Here is an 18,693-nt window from a genome sequence, read left to right on the forward strand (position 1 = left end):
GTGGGTTCGAGTACCGTATGTAACTGGTTGAAATACACGGTCGCGCCTCGCTCCGCCGCGCCCACGGAGACACGGGGATGTCCGAGGACGCAGAGCCCTCGCTGCCTGCACAGTGCAAAGGCACAGTAGCATCCCCGCGCGGCTACCACCCGCTCGGGCCCGCCCGGAAACTACAGCTCCCGGCAGGCCCCGCGCCGGCCGCGCGCCCCCGCCCCGCACGCCCCGGCCCCCCGCCCCCGGGCCTCGGGACGGGACGGGGAGGAGGGAGGGAAGAAGGGGCGCCAGCGGCTGGCGGGATCCTGCGAGGCGCGTGAAGCCTTGCTGGCGCCTCGTCTGGGATACAGACGCTGGCGGCCGCGGAGTTTCTCACGACCGGCGGAGCCCGCCTCCGTAAGTAGTCGCCTCAGGGAGCGCGGATCAGCCACCGAAAAAGTTAGCGCCGCCGCGGCCGTCGCTTTGTTCTCGCGGCCCGTCGGGTGAGGCAGCGGCGGCCCCTCCCCCACCCCCCCGCCCGCACGCGGCAGCGGCAGCGGCAGCGGCGGCGGCGGGACTCGGGGCCCCGCGCGGGGCTGGGCGGCGACCTCCGGGGCTGGGCGGGAAGTTGGCGGAGCCCGCGGCGAGCGGAGCGGGCGGGGGGCGCCGCAGCGAGCGGGGAGCGCCGGCGCGGCCGCCAGACGGGGCCAAGTTCCGGCGTGGGCGCGGAGGCCAACTTGGGTCCGCGCTCCGCCGGCGACCACCGCGCGCGACGGCTGCGGGAACAGGCTCTTTCGGGGTTCCTCCGGCCGGTCCCGACGCCAGCCCAACGACAGTCAAGCTGCCGAACTGGGGATGATCCTTTTTTTTTTTTCCTCTCCTATTCATTTCATCACTTCGTGTTGTAGCCGCCTCAAAGGAGTGAGTAAATGGTGCTTAGAGACCGTGTGAGCCCCCACCCCAGTTTCCTGACCGTGCTTAGTTGTGCAAGTTGCAGCCTTGCTCTGAGTTGTTCTCACCCCCGGGAGGTTTTTCTTGCGATGAAACGCTGAGGAGTGCGACTGTTTTCTCTGAGCAGTAACAATAACCACAGACTACTCGATTGCCTGTTGGATATTTTATTTGAAATCATCGCAGCATAGGCCTTGCCGACTGCAGGCACGAATATAAAATCAAGCGACAAGCGTGTGTGAGACCCGCAGACTACTCCATACACAGATTGATGGCTTGGACATAACTGTCTCTTCAACCACACCCATCCCCACAGGAAATAAGATATCGGTGTCATCTTTGATTAGGAAGGATAAGTTACACCCTGAACTACTAGTTGGTACTACACAGCTTTAATGAGCTGTAGCCGCAAGTGAAACAAAAACTTTTTAAATGCCTTGATCTGTACCCTAGAAATTGCTATATTGTGTTACTCTTACAACTGCTTCTACTTTGTACTTGATGTAGCAGTTCTTCTGCATTTTTAGCAACAATGATTTCGCTGAGATCAAGTTTACTTACCAACTTCTAGTGCGTCCTCTAATGGGTATGAGCACATCCATAAAGGTCCCTGACCTAAGCTGTACACTTCTGAGTTTTATTTTATCGAAAGAACCTTTTCTTCCTCCCGTTAGGATCTGAATTGAGAGCAGGCATGAAAATTCAGCCAGAAAGTTAGAAGTTTTAGTAAAAATATTTTAAACATGTCATGAAGCCTTCATGTTAGGTTTTGCTTCAGCAGGTAATATAGATGTGGTAGATGTGATCAGATAAGCTTGGAGTGTTTGACAGACCAGTTTCCATACTAAGTTCTATAATTTGGTGGATAGCATTTCACTTTTTAGGATGACTGACATTCAAAATGTCTGTTTCATATCTAGAGACTGATTTTTTAAAGCATCTCAGTAGTGAGTCTTTAAGATACACAAATTTTATGAGCTTTCAGTTTCAATAGATGACCTCTTTAAAAGAGAAATTTCTCTCAGTGGGTTGTTTTTCATTTAACACTGGCATATGGAAAAAAAAGGGGGGGGCTTTAATAAATCAAGCTTTTGGGCATGAAAATTTCTAAATTACATTAGAATTGAAAAAACCAGGGCACCTGGGTGGCTCAGTCGGTTAAACAAGTGCCTTCAGCTCAGGTCATGAGCCCAGGGTCCTGGGACCAAGTCCCACATTGGGCTCCCTGCTCAGCGGGGACCCTGCTTTTCCCTCTCCTGCCACTCCCCCTGTGTGTGCTCTCCAGCTCTCTGTCAAATAAGTAAAATGTTAAAAAAATAATTTTTTTTAAAAAGAAAAAAATATTTAAATGCACTTTTAAGGGACATTTTCTCATTTTTAAAAAGACTTTCTAAAATTGATGAAAGTACTACCGTATTGAAATTAATTGTTCATTTTTAAAAGAAACTACTTTTGCAGAACTGGCTACATGGGGAAATTATTTGCTAGTACAGATTTTAATTTGGTTTAATAATTTTATGGTTTACAATCATCTGTGCTGGTACTACTTTGAGTCTCCGATTATGTAATTTAAATTGAACTTGTATGTGTGCCTCTTTGGAGCAGTGGAAAAATTTGAGATGATACATTTAGGAGACGTTTTAACTTTAACTTTAGTGCAGAAGAAAAGTTTTCTCCACTTGTATGGTTAGTTTACAGTGACTTTGTGTGAAAAATTGCTTATTGGCTGTTAGCCAGTCAGATTTCTCAGATACCACTGGGGCAGAGAGAGGAGATGAAGGTCCATCAAGCCCAGCATAGATTCATACAGCATTGGCCAGATTGGCAGACTGTAATCTTATTATGGGATAAACTTTTCAGTGCCTGAGCAGTCGAGCAGACATGGTGTGCTCTCTGTACTCTCTCTGAGAGTTGAAGGACTGAGATTCAAATATCACTGGTCCAGATGAGCAGAATTTTAGCAGTAAACAATTTAGTTGAATGCTGAGCTCTTAGGAAAAGTATTATTATTAATCTAAGGAATAGTTATAATTTTGAAAATCTATAAATAGGTGCCAGGAATGCAACAGACTAGGATTTAAAAAACTCAACCAAGTTATTTGAATTGTTAATACAGTACACAATATAAATATACAATATACAATATACAATATACAATATAAACACAACACTAGGATTATTAAGCCAGCTCAAGCCTTTATCAAGGCAAAACACAGACATTGACTTTTGGACAGTAGTCAGGATTGCACTGAAAAAGGCCATGTCCTTTTTTACATGCTTAAAGAATATGTGTAGGTATCAAGGATGGGGGGGATGGGTGGGAAGGCCCTCCATTCATTAGCATTCCTGACACAGAAAATTAAATTGAACCAGGACAACTCATTACTGGAGGAGGTCATGGTAAATATTATGCTACTCAGAACAAGAAAACCATTTTTTTCTTTTTTTTTTTTTTTGTCAGAGAGAGTGAGCAGAGGCAGACAGAGTGGCAGGCAGAGGCAGAGGGAGAAGCAGGCTTCCTGCTGAGCAAGGAGCCCGGTGTGGGACTCAATCCCAGGATGCTGGGATCATGACCTGAGCCAAAGGCAGCTGCTTAACCAACTGAGCCACCCAGGCGTCCCAAGAAAAACATTTTAACTCTTCACTTTAACCTTTACTGATTTACTGATTACCAGAAAGGACACTGGCTGTACTAAATAATGAACTTCCTTATGAAGTATTTAAGAACTGGATTTGTTTTGTCTTCTGGAATCCTCTTCCCTCTTCTCTCTCCTTCCCTGACTCCTACTTATCCGTTAGGCCTTTGCTTAAGCACCACTTCCTTAAGGTCTCCTCACGTGAGACCCCAGTTGAAATTAGGTCCTTTAAGTATACTTTGTCATATCGTTTTTCATAATTTGTAGGTACTTTGCTGTTTATGTGAATGGTATTTGGTTAATGTGTGTGTCCCACATCTCACTGTAAGCTCCAGTAGCCATGTCTGTTTTGGTTACTGCTGTATAACCACAATGTCTCTAGTAACAGTGTGGCAGATATTAGACACTCAGTAAATGTTGAATGAAAATGCTGCTATTTGAGCTTCTAATTAGAGGCTTTGCTAAATTATGAGATATATACATGCAGGCAGTGAGAGCATGGGAGGGAAAGGTGGATCAACTTGTGATGTTACCATAAAGTAATGGGCCTTTGTTTTACCTTGTCTGTAATAATAGGGCAGGGTGGGCTCAAGATTCTTTTAATATTTCATCTTTTGATTCCATTCAGCTGTGGTGATGGATTATATAAGCTCATTTGAATTGGATATGTGACAGATAACTCCCCAAAAGAATATTTGAGATGTTCCAAATAAACATATCAGAAATGCTTGCCAACTTACAGCTATTAGAAACAAACATATCTAATTAATATACAGTTTATAAATTAGTAATTGTCTCAGTTTCCTAATTGAAACGTTAAGACAAAATAAAATACAGTTATTAAATTTTTTGATACTCATCTTAATATTTTTCATCCTTCATCTTGTTGCATCTTACAGAGCAAATCAGGGCTCCATAAAATAAAAGGAGAACACAGATGGGATGAGTGGGCAGAAGCTAATATGACAGCTCATTTAGTTTCTTCTATTTGTTTTCATGCTGAAACTTGAAAAAATATTTTTATACAAAGTATAACATATAGTTTATTAATAGTTATAAGTAGTTCTGATAAATTGGCCGATTGTATTAGACAGTTACTGTTACTTGGCTAACAGTAACAGGTATAATAAAAGGAAAATTTAGTGGGAAGACATCCATTGAAAATAAATTATTATTGAACACAGCAGCATCTTGTATTTTGAGGTACTTAACCTGAATACAGTATTATTCTTAGATATTTTACTACCTTTTTAATGATAGCTAAGTTTTTTTTTAGATTTTATTTATTGATTTGACAGAGACATCGAGAGAGGGAATACAAGCAGGGAGAGTGGGAGAGGGAGAAGCAGGCTTCCCGCTGAGCAGGGAGCCCTATGGGGACCAAAGACAGAAGCTTAAGGCCTGAGCCACCCAGGTGCCCCTGATAGTAGTTCAGCTTTTGAAACGACTCAACTTGTGTATGGTAAGTAGCTCATTACCTTAGGAGAAGACCTGTTCTGTTGTTAGGCTTTTGGAGGTGGAATGAAATAGTAGAAAGAACGTGGGCTTTGGAGTCAGGGAAGCTTTTGTTTGACTCAAGTTCCATGCCATATTAGATGTGAGCAAGCAACTTCTCTGAAACCCTGGCTTCTTTTCAGTAAAACAGAGTTAAACAAATTCTCTAGGGTTCCTGTAAGGACGTAATGAAGTATCGTATCTTAATTGCAGCGTTTGGCATAAAGTAGGACCTTAATTATTAATTTCTTCATGTAATTATTACGAAAATTGTTGCAAGTTACTGAGCACTTAATTGTAAGCCAGGTACTGTTGTAGGTACTTCAGGTGCCTCATCACGTCCTGTGAGGTGAGCAAGTTCTGCTGTTACCTTCATTTTAAACTTCTCTGCAGTAATACTGAGTAAAGCTGATTATTCTCTTAACACCTTTTCAAATATTATTTGTAAGACCATTATTTGAAGACTGTTACTCTGTTTAGCTTTGTTAAGCATATATTTTCACATGACATTGTCTTAACCTTTAACTGGATGCATGCTTTTAATTACTATATTTGAATCAGTATAGCTCTTAAAAATGTGGAGTGTAGAAATGAATACAGTGGCGATGTAGGCTGACCAGCAACAGAGTTTACAGATTGATATTAATACATTCTCAGTGTCCTGGTAGTAGATTTGCATTGGTTCTTTTAGCCACCAATTAGCAGCCCTCCTTAAACTCAGGTGACTAACTCCATTTATAAAGAGCTTCTAGGGCACCTGGGGGGTTAAGCTGCTGCCTTCGGCTCCCGTCATGATCTCAGGGTCCTGGGATCGAGTCCCGAATTGGGCTCTCTGCCCAGCGGGGAGCCTGCTTCCCTCTCTCTCTCTCTCTCTGTCTGCCTGCCTCTCTGTCTGCTTGTGATCTCTCTCTATAAAATAAATAAAAATCTTAAAAAAAAATCTTATAAAGAGCTTCTAAGTGAGCACTTCATTTCTTCTCCATTGTAAAGCTTTACACTCACTCTTACTACTTTCCACTTGAACTTTGGTTTGTTTCTCCCAGATTGTGTACTCTTGGGATTTTATAAGCATGTCTTCTGTGTCTTTATCTTATAAACAGTCAGAATCAATATAGGGTCAAGAGCAGAATTCCAAGGCATGTCCCTAAAGATTTCTTTCATTTAGGTTGATATAGACCAGTAAACTTATCAACTACACTAATATCCAACTCACACTCAAACAACGTATTTGCAAAAATAGCATAAAAAAACATGTTGAATACTGTTCTGGCCAGAATACACTTTCCCCCCCTGGATTTGCTGATTGTGTGATCTTGGGCAAGTACTTTAATTTCTAAGACTGTTTTTTTCAACTATAAAATAGGTTGTTGCATATGGGATGTTTAGAACAGTGCCTTACAGATAGTTGGAACTCAGTGACTATAAGTTATTATTATTCTTCGTTCCTGCATCTAACAAGTCTAGTAATCAATCTTTTCCAAGATGTAAATGCAGTGGATTTGGCCTTATTCTGTTTGAATTCATGCTGTCATCTGGAGATTACTTTATTTTCTAAGTATTCAGAAACCACTCATTTTCATAATCTATTCTCACATTTGACTGAAGATTAATATTAAATTTATATGTCTGTGATTTCTGGAATCCACTTCTCCACCTCGTAAAATTTGAAGTACATCTGACCAATATCCAGGCCCTGATTATTTCTTTCTGAGCTCTTTCTCCAAGATTATGAGAGTCAGCTTTGTGATACACTTGCTGATTGCTTTAGCAGCATAGAATGAATTGCATCTGGAACCAAAGACTTGCACTCATATAAAGTTGTTTTAGTCTCTCATTCACTAGGCTCGGGTTTCAGTTCTCATTGCTCTTCTACAGTTTTAGTTTAAAAACGAGAGAAGATAAGCAAAATACAAGTTGAGCAATTCTGCCTTTTCTATGCGCTCTCTCAACCCTAACATCATCTTCTCTGAGCAGTGATTCTCTCAGTTCCTTGTTCTCTTTGACAAATAGTGTGTTATTGTGGAGACAGCACTTGGTAAGAAGTATGAAACTTGGGTCTTATCTTAATTCCCACTCTGCCTCTTCTTCTTTTTTTTTTTTAATTTTATTTATTTTTGTGTGAGAGAGAGAGACCCCATGAGTTGGGCGGGGGTGGGGTGGGTAAAGGGGAGGTTGAGCAGGGAGCTTAATGTGGAACTCCATCCCAGGACCTTGGACCATGACCTGAGCCAAAGGCAGACACTTAATCAACTGAGCCACCCAGGCGCTCCCCCCACTCCACTTCTTAATACCCATGTGATGCTGGGCACATTACTTTATATGCTTGTGCTTCTGTTTTTTCATCTGCAGAAATCATATTTGTCTCCAAAGAGATATGCATGAGGTAAAGTATGTAAAATATTTATAAGATGTTAAGTGCTGTACCATATACGGTAGAATGATATTTATTTGAATGTAGTTATAAAAGCTTTTGTTACCTTAAGCAGCTAAGTGTTTCTAAGCCTCACTTTTTCCTGAGCTTTCAAATTCCTGTTACCTTATCTGTATGTTTTTGCTCTTCTTTATGGATTCTGCAGCCACATTGGGTGCTTCCCTCTTTTTCATCATTGGAATTGTGTAAAATTTAGATCTCTTGTGAGCCATTTCACTTAGGTCATCGGGGTCATACCTTTTGTTTTTGAACTGTTCTGTTGTAAACTGTGATACATTTGTAACTGAGCCTAGTGCTCTCTCTTTTTTTACTTTTAGAAATCCTTTATAATATGATCACTTTCTCCTGTGATCCTGTCATACGTCATTCACATTATAACTGTGCATAGGATGTTGTTCTGCTTTCTTAGCTTCTGAAAGAAATCTGTCAACAAAGCAAGTCAGCAATCATACTTTGGCAGAATTAGACTTTTTGATATAAAAAAAGAATACTCTTGGCATGTCTTTATTAGGACAGTATTATACATCTTTCATATGGCTGAGTGGTGTGTGCTTTATTTTTATGATGGTGTCTATTTCAACCTTCTTTTAGTCCCTCCTATTTTTCTTTCTTTTTGTCCTAACTCAGTTATATATTTGTGGAATAAAAGTGTTTGACCTTCAGGTTTCAGGTATTAGGGAGGAGTGCCAGGGACTTGGTGGTGGTGGTGGTGGTGGTGGAGGAGGTGGTGGTGAGCAGGAGGCTCTCCCTAAAATTATACTTCTCTCAAAAAATGTCTCTGATGGGGCGCCTGGGTGGCTCAGTGGTTAAATCCTCTGCCTTCGGCTCGGGTCATGATCCCGGGGTCCTGGGATCGAGCCCCGCATCGGGCTCTCTGCTTGGCGGGGAGCCTGCTTCCTCCTCTCTCTCTGCCTGCTTGTGATCTCTGCCTGTCAAATAAATAAATAAAAAATCTTAAAAAAAAAAAAAATGTCTCTGATGACTAGGCCCCCCTAAAATGGCTATTCATTAGGTGTCTTGATGTATTACAAACATACAACCAAAACTTATCATTTAAAAAAAATACAGGGATTCTTGCATTTTTAAAATAATGTCAAATGAGTATAAAATATTAAGAGTGTTTTTAAAATTCCTTCCAGGCTGACTACATTTCAGAAAGCATCAACTTTTCTCAGTGGACCTATTCATCAAGTGAAATATGCCTGTACTGTACTTTGTGCTTCATCATGGAAAAATTTCCCCCTCCAAAAATGAAAGTAAAGATATTTGAGAAGGTGATTTAAGGTGTGGACATTTGGAAAAGTGTCCTATCAAATCAGTAAACCTCAAGATAAGGGTTAAATAGATTAAGCCTAACCACTTATTTTTTAAATCAGGAGGATTTCATCTTAATAGAAAAACAACTTTTATTCAATATGTATTTTCTGAAATTAAGAGAGAGAGACAAGAGTAGACTTAAAAGAAAATAAATGAAGATGGTTAGTAAAGAAGCAATGTCAACTCTTTTCTGATGAGGATAATTCAGTGATGTTAAATCCTTTGCAAATCCCTAGTTGTGGTCCTAAAGACAAGACTCTTTTTTGATGGGACTGATACTAAAGGAAGTCGTACCTTTTGTGTCTTCAACTCACAGTTGTAGAAGTTACAGTCATTGGCATGAGTGGCTTAAAAGAGGAAATAAAGAAGTGTTCAGTTAAATCCAAAAGTACAGTCACTTTTTTACTGCTGTGATTTTAAAAACCTCTTCATAACCACTGAAAAAGAATTGACGACTATTTTAAAAGATTAAAGAAAGGCAGATGTCTGCAAACAATTCTCCTCCTTCAGCCCAGAAATCTGTATTACCTGCAACACTTCCTGCTGTGCTTCCAGCTCCTTCTCCATGTTCAAGTCCAAAAACAGGACTCTCTGCCCGACTCTCTAATGGAAGCTTCAGTGCGCCATCACTCACCAACTCCAGAGGCTCAGAGCATACAATTTCATTTCTGCTGCAAATTGGCCTTACACGGGAGAGCGTTACCATCGAAGCCCAGGAACTGTCTTTATCTGCTGTCAAGGATCTTGTGTGCTCCATTGTTTATCAGAAGGTATGTGCATGCTATTTATGTCAATAGTTTTTCTAATTAATATTGTCTCTAAAGCTTTTCTATAAATTATACATGCAACAGTGAGTTAACATATATGGATCAATTGTTTATATCCTAATTTGGATCATTTTGGAAGAATGCTAATAGACTAGAAGCCTGAAGTCTGAAATTTCAGATTCTAACAACTGGAGCCTTTATCCTAACTTTAAAATACTGCCTATTCAGTTTTTCTTTTAAGAGCAGGAAAATCCATATAAAATCAGGAGGACTTCAGAAATCTCATTTGGTTTTAGAGAAAACAGGACGCAGAGGGTGCAAGGCATCCAGGTGGCTTACCAAAAGGATGGAACACAGCTGTGGCTGAGTGCCAGGTCCACACCTGTTTTTCCTAGGTGCCCTGTATTCTACCCTTTTTTTGGTACCTTCTTCCTTCCCTTTAGGTCTTGATTTCACCTATACTACCATTTAATACGAGAATACCACTCTCTCGCGCGCTTAAAAAATAGGTAAACAAGTTTTTAATATATGACAATACATAAAGACTTGAAATTGAGGGTGGTTTTATTTTGTTTCCCTTCTGCATACCTCCTGCCCTATACTTTATTATTTTTTAAGGAACCTTAGCTAAATGTCTTTAATAATTTTGATTTGCTGGATAAGTGGGTATGTTCTCTATTTTTTCATAGAACTATATGGTTACATAGTAAGAATTAGTTACATTTTATTTTTAATGGACTGAGCGTATGTTTCAAATTTGTTTGGAACAAATTAGTGTACTTTTTATTTTAAAAGTCGTAGCAGGTGAGATTAATATATTTGTATTCAGGCTTCTCATTGTACTGTTTATGTTTTAATTTCTTATGCTTTATATGATTTGTTATCTTCTGATGTAGAAATAATTAATGGTCTAAAAATGCTGTGCGGTTTGTAGAAACAGCCTATGCCTTGTGTGTGGTAACAGTAACTTGTCTATTGAAATGTGGTTTAAAGATTCAGTTTCCTTTTGTAGATCTGTAGAACCATATGGGTGTCTTTAAGTATTTTTGCTTTTATTTTCCCTTTCATTAAACGTTACAGAGGTTTTTCACAAATATGTTGGCAACTAGCTATTTAATTTAAAGATAAGAATTTATCTTAACTACTGTTTGTAACTTGAATGTTTCCTTTTCATTTGAGCCCACAGAAATTTATAACTAATGCTTTGGTAGAATCTGTATTATTGTTTTTAGTCTTCTAAAATTTCATTTCATTCTTATGTTCATACAGAGGCATACTGATTTCTACAGGATTATTTTAGAATTTGTTACTTCATCTTTAATGTAGATGTGAGATGTGGGTCAGATGGGTAAACTCTTAGGAGACGGGATTAAACATTGTAATCCATGAAAAAATACAGAAAAAATACAGTGGTGCCAAGGAAATAAGACAGCCAAAAAAATCAATCAGTATAAACTTTATATAGATGTAAAATAGAATTATTGAATATAGAGCTAGCCAGCATAAAATGGGTATCATAGTAAACTGAATTTGAATTAACATTAGAGTGAAATGGGGATGTATTTGGCAGAAATACATAGTCTGTATAGGCATAAGCATATTACACATTCCTTTTGATGTTTTCTGGGATCCTAACTGTTGTTTAAGTGTAGTGTAAGAGTTTTAAGCTTGAAACTATGTCACCTGTATTTATTTACATTATAACTTTGCACAAGTGATTTGACTTCTTTAGATTATAGTTTGCAAATCTATCAGATGATTGAGTTGGGATGATTTCTGGTTGTAATTCCAGCAATGAGATTCTGAATCATTTAATCTGAATTTGGGTCTTCACTGCTAGAGACAGATAAAGGAGAAAGAAGTTTCAAGGGATGACCTGTTTCAGGCCTAATCAGAGAATTCTTAAGGGAACCATCTCAGATCCCAAGATTTTCTAGAGATGTTTCATGGATCGCTAACTCATCTGGTGGTTGGAAAAACCAAGTCAGAAGTTCTTTTGCTTTTCACCTTCCCTCTTGTCTTGGGCACTTGCTCACCAGTCTTCCATTTTATACCTCTACAACTCCAGGTTTACTGTCAGAACTTTTACGGGCACACCTGCTTTTCTTATATCTATTCTTAGTAACTACATCTACCTGAAGCTTCTAAAAGATAGGGCATTGGTTAAATTTTAGGAAATAGGTTAAACAGGTGTCTCTTCCCTCAAAAAACTTACAGTCTACAAAAGGAAACCTATTCATCAGTGTAAGACATTTAAGTAGAAAGTGGAGTTAAAGACTGCTCCTCAGGTTGATAAAGGATGTAGAAGACTTCAAACACAAGTCTCCTTTCCTCATCCTGGTCCTGGGCCAACGCTGCTCTGCATTCTGTTACTATAGTTACACTTTTTTTTTTTTTTTTTTTAGATTTTCATATTAATGAAGTCATAGTATATAGTCTTTTGTTGCTGAGTACTTTCCATTGTATGGATATACTGTACTTTGTTTATTCAGTCTTCAGTTGATTGATAGTAGAATTTTTTCTAATTTGGGAGCATTATAAATAGAATTGCTCTGAACATTCTCATTCAGATCTCGATTATACATACATGTTTTCATTTCCTTGGGGTATATATGTAGAAGTAAGATGGCCATATCCTTAACAACACTTGGTATTTCCAGTCTTTTTAATTTAACTGGTCCTGGTTGGTGTGTAGTAATATCTCCATGTGGTTTTAATTTGCATTTTCCTAATGATGAATGAGATTGGTTATCTGTCCATGAGCTTGTTTGCCAAGTTCTTTAACATCTTAGATACAGGTTCTTACCAGATATAAAATGTAGATATTTTCTTCCAGTCTGTGGTTTCTCTTCATCTGTTCTCTCTTTTTTTAAGAGAACTCTATTTTACTAATCTAAATAATAATCATTTTAAAGGCTACTGTTCAGTCATCTTGATGCATAAAGTTTAAAACCAGTTTCTTATTTTGGTCATTTACGTTGCTGCTAATTTTCTTCCAGTTTTATGGAGATATAACATTTATAAATTTGTATTAGTTTAAGGTATACAACATAATGATTTGATATGTGTATATTTTGTAGAATGATAACTACAATAAATGTAGTTAACTTATATCACCTCCCACAGTTAATTCTTTTCTCGTGATGAGAACTTCTAAGGTCTGTTCTACTAGCAGCTTTCAAGTATACAGTAAAGAATTGTTAACTGTAGGCATCATGCCATACATTACATTGCCAGAATTTATTTATCTTATAACTGGATGTTGGTACCCTTTGACTACCTTCCTGCCCTCTGCCTCTGGTAACCACCAGTCAGTTTTCTGTCTTTGTGAGTTAAGTTATAGGAGTTTTCATATATAAGTAAGATCATACAGTAGTTGTCTTGCTCTGCTTAACTTACTTCACTTAACATAATGCTTTCAGTTTCCATCCATGCTGCTGCAAATGGTAGGAGTTCCTTTTTGTGGCTGAATAATACTCCATTATATATATATATACCACAATTTCTTTATTCATTCACCCTTGGGTGGACATTTGGTTCTTTCTATGTCTGGGCAACAGTAAATAATGATGCATTGACCTGGAATGCAGATATCTCTTAGAGGTCGTGATTTCATTTTCTTCAGAAATGGCATTGCTGGATCATATGGTAGTTCTATTTTTAATTTTTTGAGGAATGTCCACATTCTTTTTTCTGTTGTTGTTCATACTGTGTTCTATAGTGGCTGCACAAATTTAGACTCTCACCAGCAGCGCATAAGAGTTCCCTTTCCTCCACATTCTCACCAACACTTTTTATCTCATGCCAGTCTGACAGCCAGGAGGTGATATCTCCCTGTGATTTTAATTTGCATTTTCCTGATGATTAGTGATGTTGAAGACCTTTTATGTGCCTGTTGGCTACCTGTATGTCTTCTTTGGGGGAATGTCTATTCAGTTCTTCTGCCCATCTTTAAATGGGATTGTTTGTTGTTGTTGTTGCCATTGAGTTATAGGAGATCTTTTGGTATTTTAGGTATTTATCAGACACACGATTCGCAAATACTTTTTCCCCCTTCTGTAGTTGCCTTTTCATTTTGTCAGTGGTTTTCTTGGCTGAGGAGAAGCTTTATAGTTTGATGTAGTCCTGCTTGTTTATTTTTGCTTTTGTTGCCTTTGCTTTTGGTGTCAAATGCCAAGACTCATTGCCAAGAATGATGTCAAGGAATTTATCCCTTATGTTTTTTTTCTGAGAGTTTTGTGGCTTCAGGTCCTACATTCAAGTGTTAAGTCCATTTTGAGTTGATTTTTGTGTGCGGTGTAAAATAGGCGTTCAGTTACATTCTTTTGCATTTGGCTGTCCCAGTTCTTCCAGCACCATTTACAGAAAAGACTATTCTTTCCATTGTATATTCTTGATTTCTTTATCATAAATTCATTGGCCATATATGCATAGGTCTCTTTCTAGGCTCTCTGTTCTGTTCCATTGATTTTATATGTCCATTCTTATGCCAATACCATACTGTTTTGATTACTATAGCTCTAAAGTATAGTTTGAAATCAAGAAACGTAAATGCCTCCAGCTTTGTTTTTCTTTCTCAAAGATTGCTTTGGCTATTCAGGATCTTTTGTGGTTTTGTATAATTTTTAAGATTCTTTTTTCTATTTCTGTGGAAAATGCCATTGGAAAATTTGGGGTAGTATGGACATTTTAATAATAACCTTTCAGTCCATGAACATAGAATATTTTTCCATTTATTTGCATCTTCTTCAGTTTCTTTCATTAAGGTTTTACAGATATAATGTTTAGTGTGTAGATCTTTCACCTTCTTGGTTAAATTTATTTATAGGTATTTTCTTCTTTTTGATGCAGTTATACATGGGATTGTTAATTTCTCTTTCTGATATTAACCTAGTAGTGTTTAAAAAGGGAACTAATTATTGTATATTGATTTTGTATCTGGCAACTTTAATGAATTTGTTCATTAATTCTAACAAAATTTTTTGTTGGAGTGTTTCATGTCATCTACAAACATAGACAATTTTACTTCTTCCTTTCTGATTTAGATGCCTTTTATTTCTTTTTCTTGCCTAATTGTTCTGGCTAGGACTTCCAGTACTATATTGAATAAAAGTAGCAAGAATGACATCCTTGTCTTATTCCTGATCTTAGGTTTTTCCACTGAGTATGATGTTAGCTGTGGGCTTGTCGTATACAGTCCCTGTTATGTTAAGGCAAGTTTCCTCTATACTTCACTTTATTTAGAGTTTTTGTCATGATTTGATGTTGAATTTTGTCAAATGCTTTTAAAAAAATTTTTAATTTAATTTTGTTTTTTCAGTGTTCCAGAATTCATATGTGCCACATCCAGTGCTCCATGCAATACTCGCCCTCCTTATTACCCACCACCAGGTTTACCCAGTACCCAACCCCCTTCCCTCCAAAACCCTTAGTTTGTTTCTCAGGGTCCACAGTCTCTTATGGTTTGTCTCCCCTTCCGATTTCCCCCAACTCACTTCTCTCTCCATCTCCCAACATCCTCTATGTTATTCCTTACATTCCACAAGTAAGTGAAACCATATGATAATTGGCTTTCTCTGCTTGACTTATTTCACTCAGCATAATCTCTTCCAGTCCCATCCATGTTGATACAAAAGTTGGGTATTCATCCTTTCTGATGGAGGCATAATACTCCATTGTATATATGGACCGTATCTTTATCCATTCGTCTGTTGAAGGGCATGTTGGTTCTTTCCACAGTTTGGTGACTGTAGCCATTGCTGCTATGAACATTGGGGTACAGATGGCCCTTCTTTTCACTACATGTATCTTTGCAGTAAATAGTAGTGCAATTGGAGGGTCATAGGGTAGCTCTATTTTTAATTTCTTAAGGAATCTCCACACTGTTTTCCAAAGTGGCTTCCCCAACTTACATTCCCACCAGCAGTGTAAGAGGGTTACCCTTTCTCCACATTCTCTCCAACACTTGTCGTTTACTCGCTTGTTGATTTTCGCCATTCTAACTGGTGTAAGGTGGTATCTCAATGTGGTTTTGATTTGAATCTTCACGATAGCTAATGATGATGAACATTTTTTCATATGTCTGTTAGCCATTTGTATGTCTTCTTTGGAGAAGTGTCTGTTCATGTCTTCTGCCCATTTTTTGACGTGATTATCTGTTTTGTGTGTGTTGAGTTTGAGGATTTCTTTTTAATGCTTGTTATGCATCTGTTGAGATGACCATTTACTTTTTATCCATTATTTTGTTAATACGGTATATCACATTTATTGATTCGCAGATGTTGAATTATCCTCGCATCCCTGAAATAAATCCCACTTGGTCATGGTGTATGATGCTTTTAAAGTGTTGTTGAATTCAATATTTGAATATTCAGTAATATTTGTTGAGAATATTTGCATCTAGTTCTTCAAGCATGTTGAGCTATAATTTTTTTTTCCATATAGTGTCATTATCTGTCTTTGGTATCAGGGTAATGCTGGCCTCATGAACTTGGAAATGTTCCTTCCTCTTCTATGGTTTGGAAGAGTTTGAGAACGATTGGTATTAATTCTTTAAATGTTTGGTGGAATTTGCCAGTGAAGTCATCTGGGTCTTTTTGTTTGTTTGTTGGGAGGATTTTGATTACCAATTCAATGTTTTTACTATGAATTCATCTATTAATATTTTCTGCTTGTTCATGACTCAGGCTTGGTAGGTTGTTCTAGAAATTTATCCATTTTTTCCAAGTGTCCAGTTTGTTGGTATATAATTGTTTATAGTAGTCTTTCATGTTCCTTTGTATTTATGTGGTATCACAGTGTCACCTCTTTGATTTGTAATTTTATTTGAGTCCTCTCTTTTTTTCTTTAAAGGTTTGTCTGTTTTGCTTATCTTTAAAAAAAAAATAAAACAGCTCTTAGTTTCATTGAACTTTTCTGTTGTTTTTTTAGTCTCTAATTTATTTTCACTATGATCTTTGTTACTTCTTTCCTAATTAAGCTAACTTTGGGCTTAGTTTGTTATTTTTATAGTTCCTTGAGGTGTAAAGTTAGGTTGTTTATTTGAGAGCTTTTTTCTTTTCTTTTCTTTTCTTTTAAGATTTTATTTATTTGTTTGACAGAGAGAAACACAGTGAGAGAGGGAACACAAGCAGGGGGAGTGAAAGAGGGAGAAGCAGACTTCCCGCTGATGAGCCCAATGTAGGTCTTGATCCCAGGACCCTGGGATCATGACCTGAGCTGAAGGCAGATGCTTAATGACTGAGCCACCTGTCCCCCTGAGTTCTTTTTTGTAATGTAGGTGTTTATTGCTATGAACTTCTCTCTCAGAACTTCTGCTGCATCCCATAAGTTTTGATATATGTATTTTCATTTTCATTTGTCTCAAGGTATTTTTTTATTCTCTTTTGATCTCACCTTGACTAGTTGTACAATTGCATTTTGTTTAATGTCCACATATATGTGAATTTTCCAGGTTTCTTTTGATTTGTTTTGTAGTTGATTTCTAGTTTCATACCATTGTCATGGGAAAAGATGTTTAATATGATTTCAGTCTTCTTAAATTAGTTAAGATTTATTTTGTGGCCTAACATGATCTCTCCTGGAGAATGTTCCATGTTTGCTTGAGAAGAATGTGTATTCTGCTGCTTTTGGAGTAGATCTCTGTTAAGTATCTGGTCTAATGTATAGTTTAACTTCAGTGTTTTCTGTCTGGATGATCTATCCATTGTTGAAAGTGCATTACTAAAGTTGCCTATTATTATTGTGTAGCTGTCTGTTTCTTCTTTCGAATCCTTTAATATTGGCTTTATATACTTTATATATTTAGGTGCCCCTATGTTGAGTGCATAAAGATTTACAAATATTATATCCTTTTGTTGGATTGATTCCTTTACTATTATATAATAACCTTGTCTCTTACTACAGTCTTTGGCTTGAAGTCCATTTTGTCTGACCTAAGTTAGTTTATATACCTTTCATTATAATATACTATATTCTTAACAGTATTATTCAGAGAGCCAAAATTTCTAATTTTAATGAAGTACAATTGAATTTTTCCTTTATGGATAGTGCTTTTGTATCTAAAAAATATTCGCCTGAATGAAAGATTTTTGTCCCCTGTTTTCTTCTGGAAGTTTCATAATTTTAGCTTTTACCTTTATATCTATAATCCATATGTTAGTTCTGTGGGACTACCACAGCTGGCTGGCTTAAACAATAGAAATTATTCTGACAGTTTTTGAGGCTAGCTATCAGTAATTGAGATCTCAATAGGGTTTGTTCCTTCTGAGGGCTAGGAGTGAGAATTTGTTTCATGCCTTTCTCCCAGCTTCTAATGGCCTCAGGCATTCCTTAGCTTACAGATAGTGTTCTGCCTGTGTCTTCATATTGACTTTCCTCTATGAATGACTGTGTTGACAAATCCCCCCCACCTTTTTTAAAAGATTTTATTTATTTATTTGAGAGAGAATGAGTGAGAGAGAGCATGAGAGAGGAGAGGGTCAGAGGGTGAAGCAGACTCCCCAAGGAGTTGGGAGCCTGATGCGGGAATCGATCCTGGAAGTCCGGGATCATGACCTGAGCCAAAGGCAGTCGCTCAACCAACTGAGCCACCCAGGTGCCCAAATTTCCCCTTTTTGTAAGGACACAGTCCTATTGGATTAGGGCCCTTCTTAATGACTTCATCCTAACTGGATCATCTATCTAAAAAACCTTATTTCCAAAGGTCACATTCACAGGTACTGGGGGTTAGGATTTTAACACCTTTTGGAGGAAACAGTTCAACTCGTAACAATCCATTTCAAAATAATTTTTGTGTGTTGTGTGAGATAAAGGTTGAACTTTATTTTTTTGCATTGGACATCAGATTTTTTAGGACCATTTGTTGAAAAGACTATTCTTCCCTCATTGAATTACTTTAGGACCTTTATTGTAAATCAGTTAACCACATATCTTTTTATCTATTTCTGAACAATTGTTTTGCTTTATTGATCTATTTATGTGTGTTCTTAAACGAATTTCATATTATCTTGAATTCTTCAATTTTATAGACATAAAGTCAGGTCCTCCAACTTTGTTCTTTCTTCCAAGATTATTTTGTCCAGTCTGTGTTCTTTGCATTTCCATTAAAATTAACTTGACAATT

At 37.9% G+C, this 18,693-nt stretch overlaps 1 protein-coding gene across 1 annotated transcript in view; it reads left to right on the forward strand.

Annotated features, from left to right (window-relative positions):
• Positions 1-297: 297 nt before the first annotated feature.
• PRKD3 (protein kinase D3) overlaps positions 298-18,693 on the forward strand; it is a 79,668-nt gene continuing 61,272 nt past the window's right edge. The window contains exons 1-2 of the mRNA XM_044261738.1: positions 298-390; positions 8,625-9,572. Coding sequence (XP_044117673.1) covers positions 9,285-9,572 — 288 coding nt within the window. The 5' untranslated portion in view covers positions 298-390; positions 8,625-9,284. The remainder of the gene's footprint in view (positions 391-8,624; positions 9,573-18,693) is intronic.

This window comes from Neovison vison, chromosome 8 (genome assembly GCF_020171115.1).
Source record: "Neovison vison isolate M4711 chromosome 8, ASM_NN_V1, whole genome shotgun sequence".
Classification (NCBI taxonomy): Eukaryota; Metazoa; Chordata; class Mammalia; order Carnivora; family Mustelidae; genus Neogale; species Neogale vison.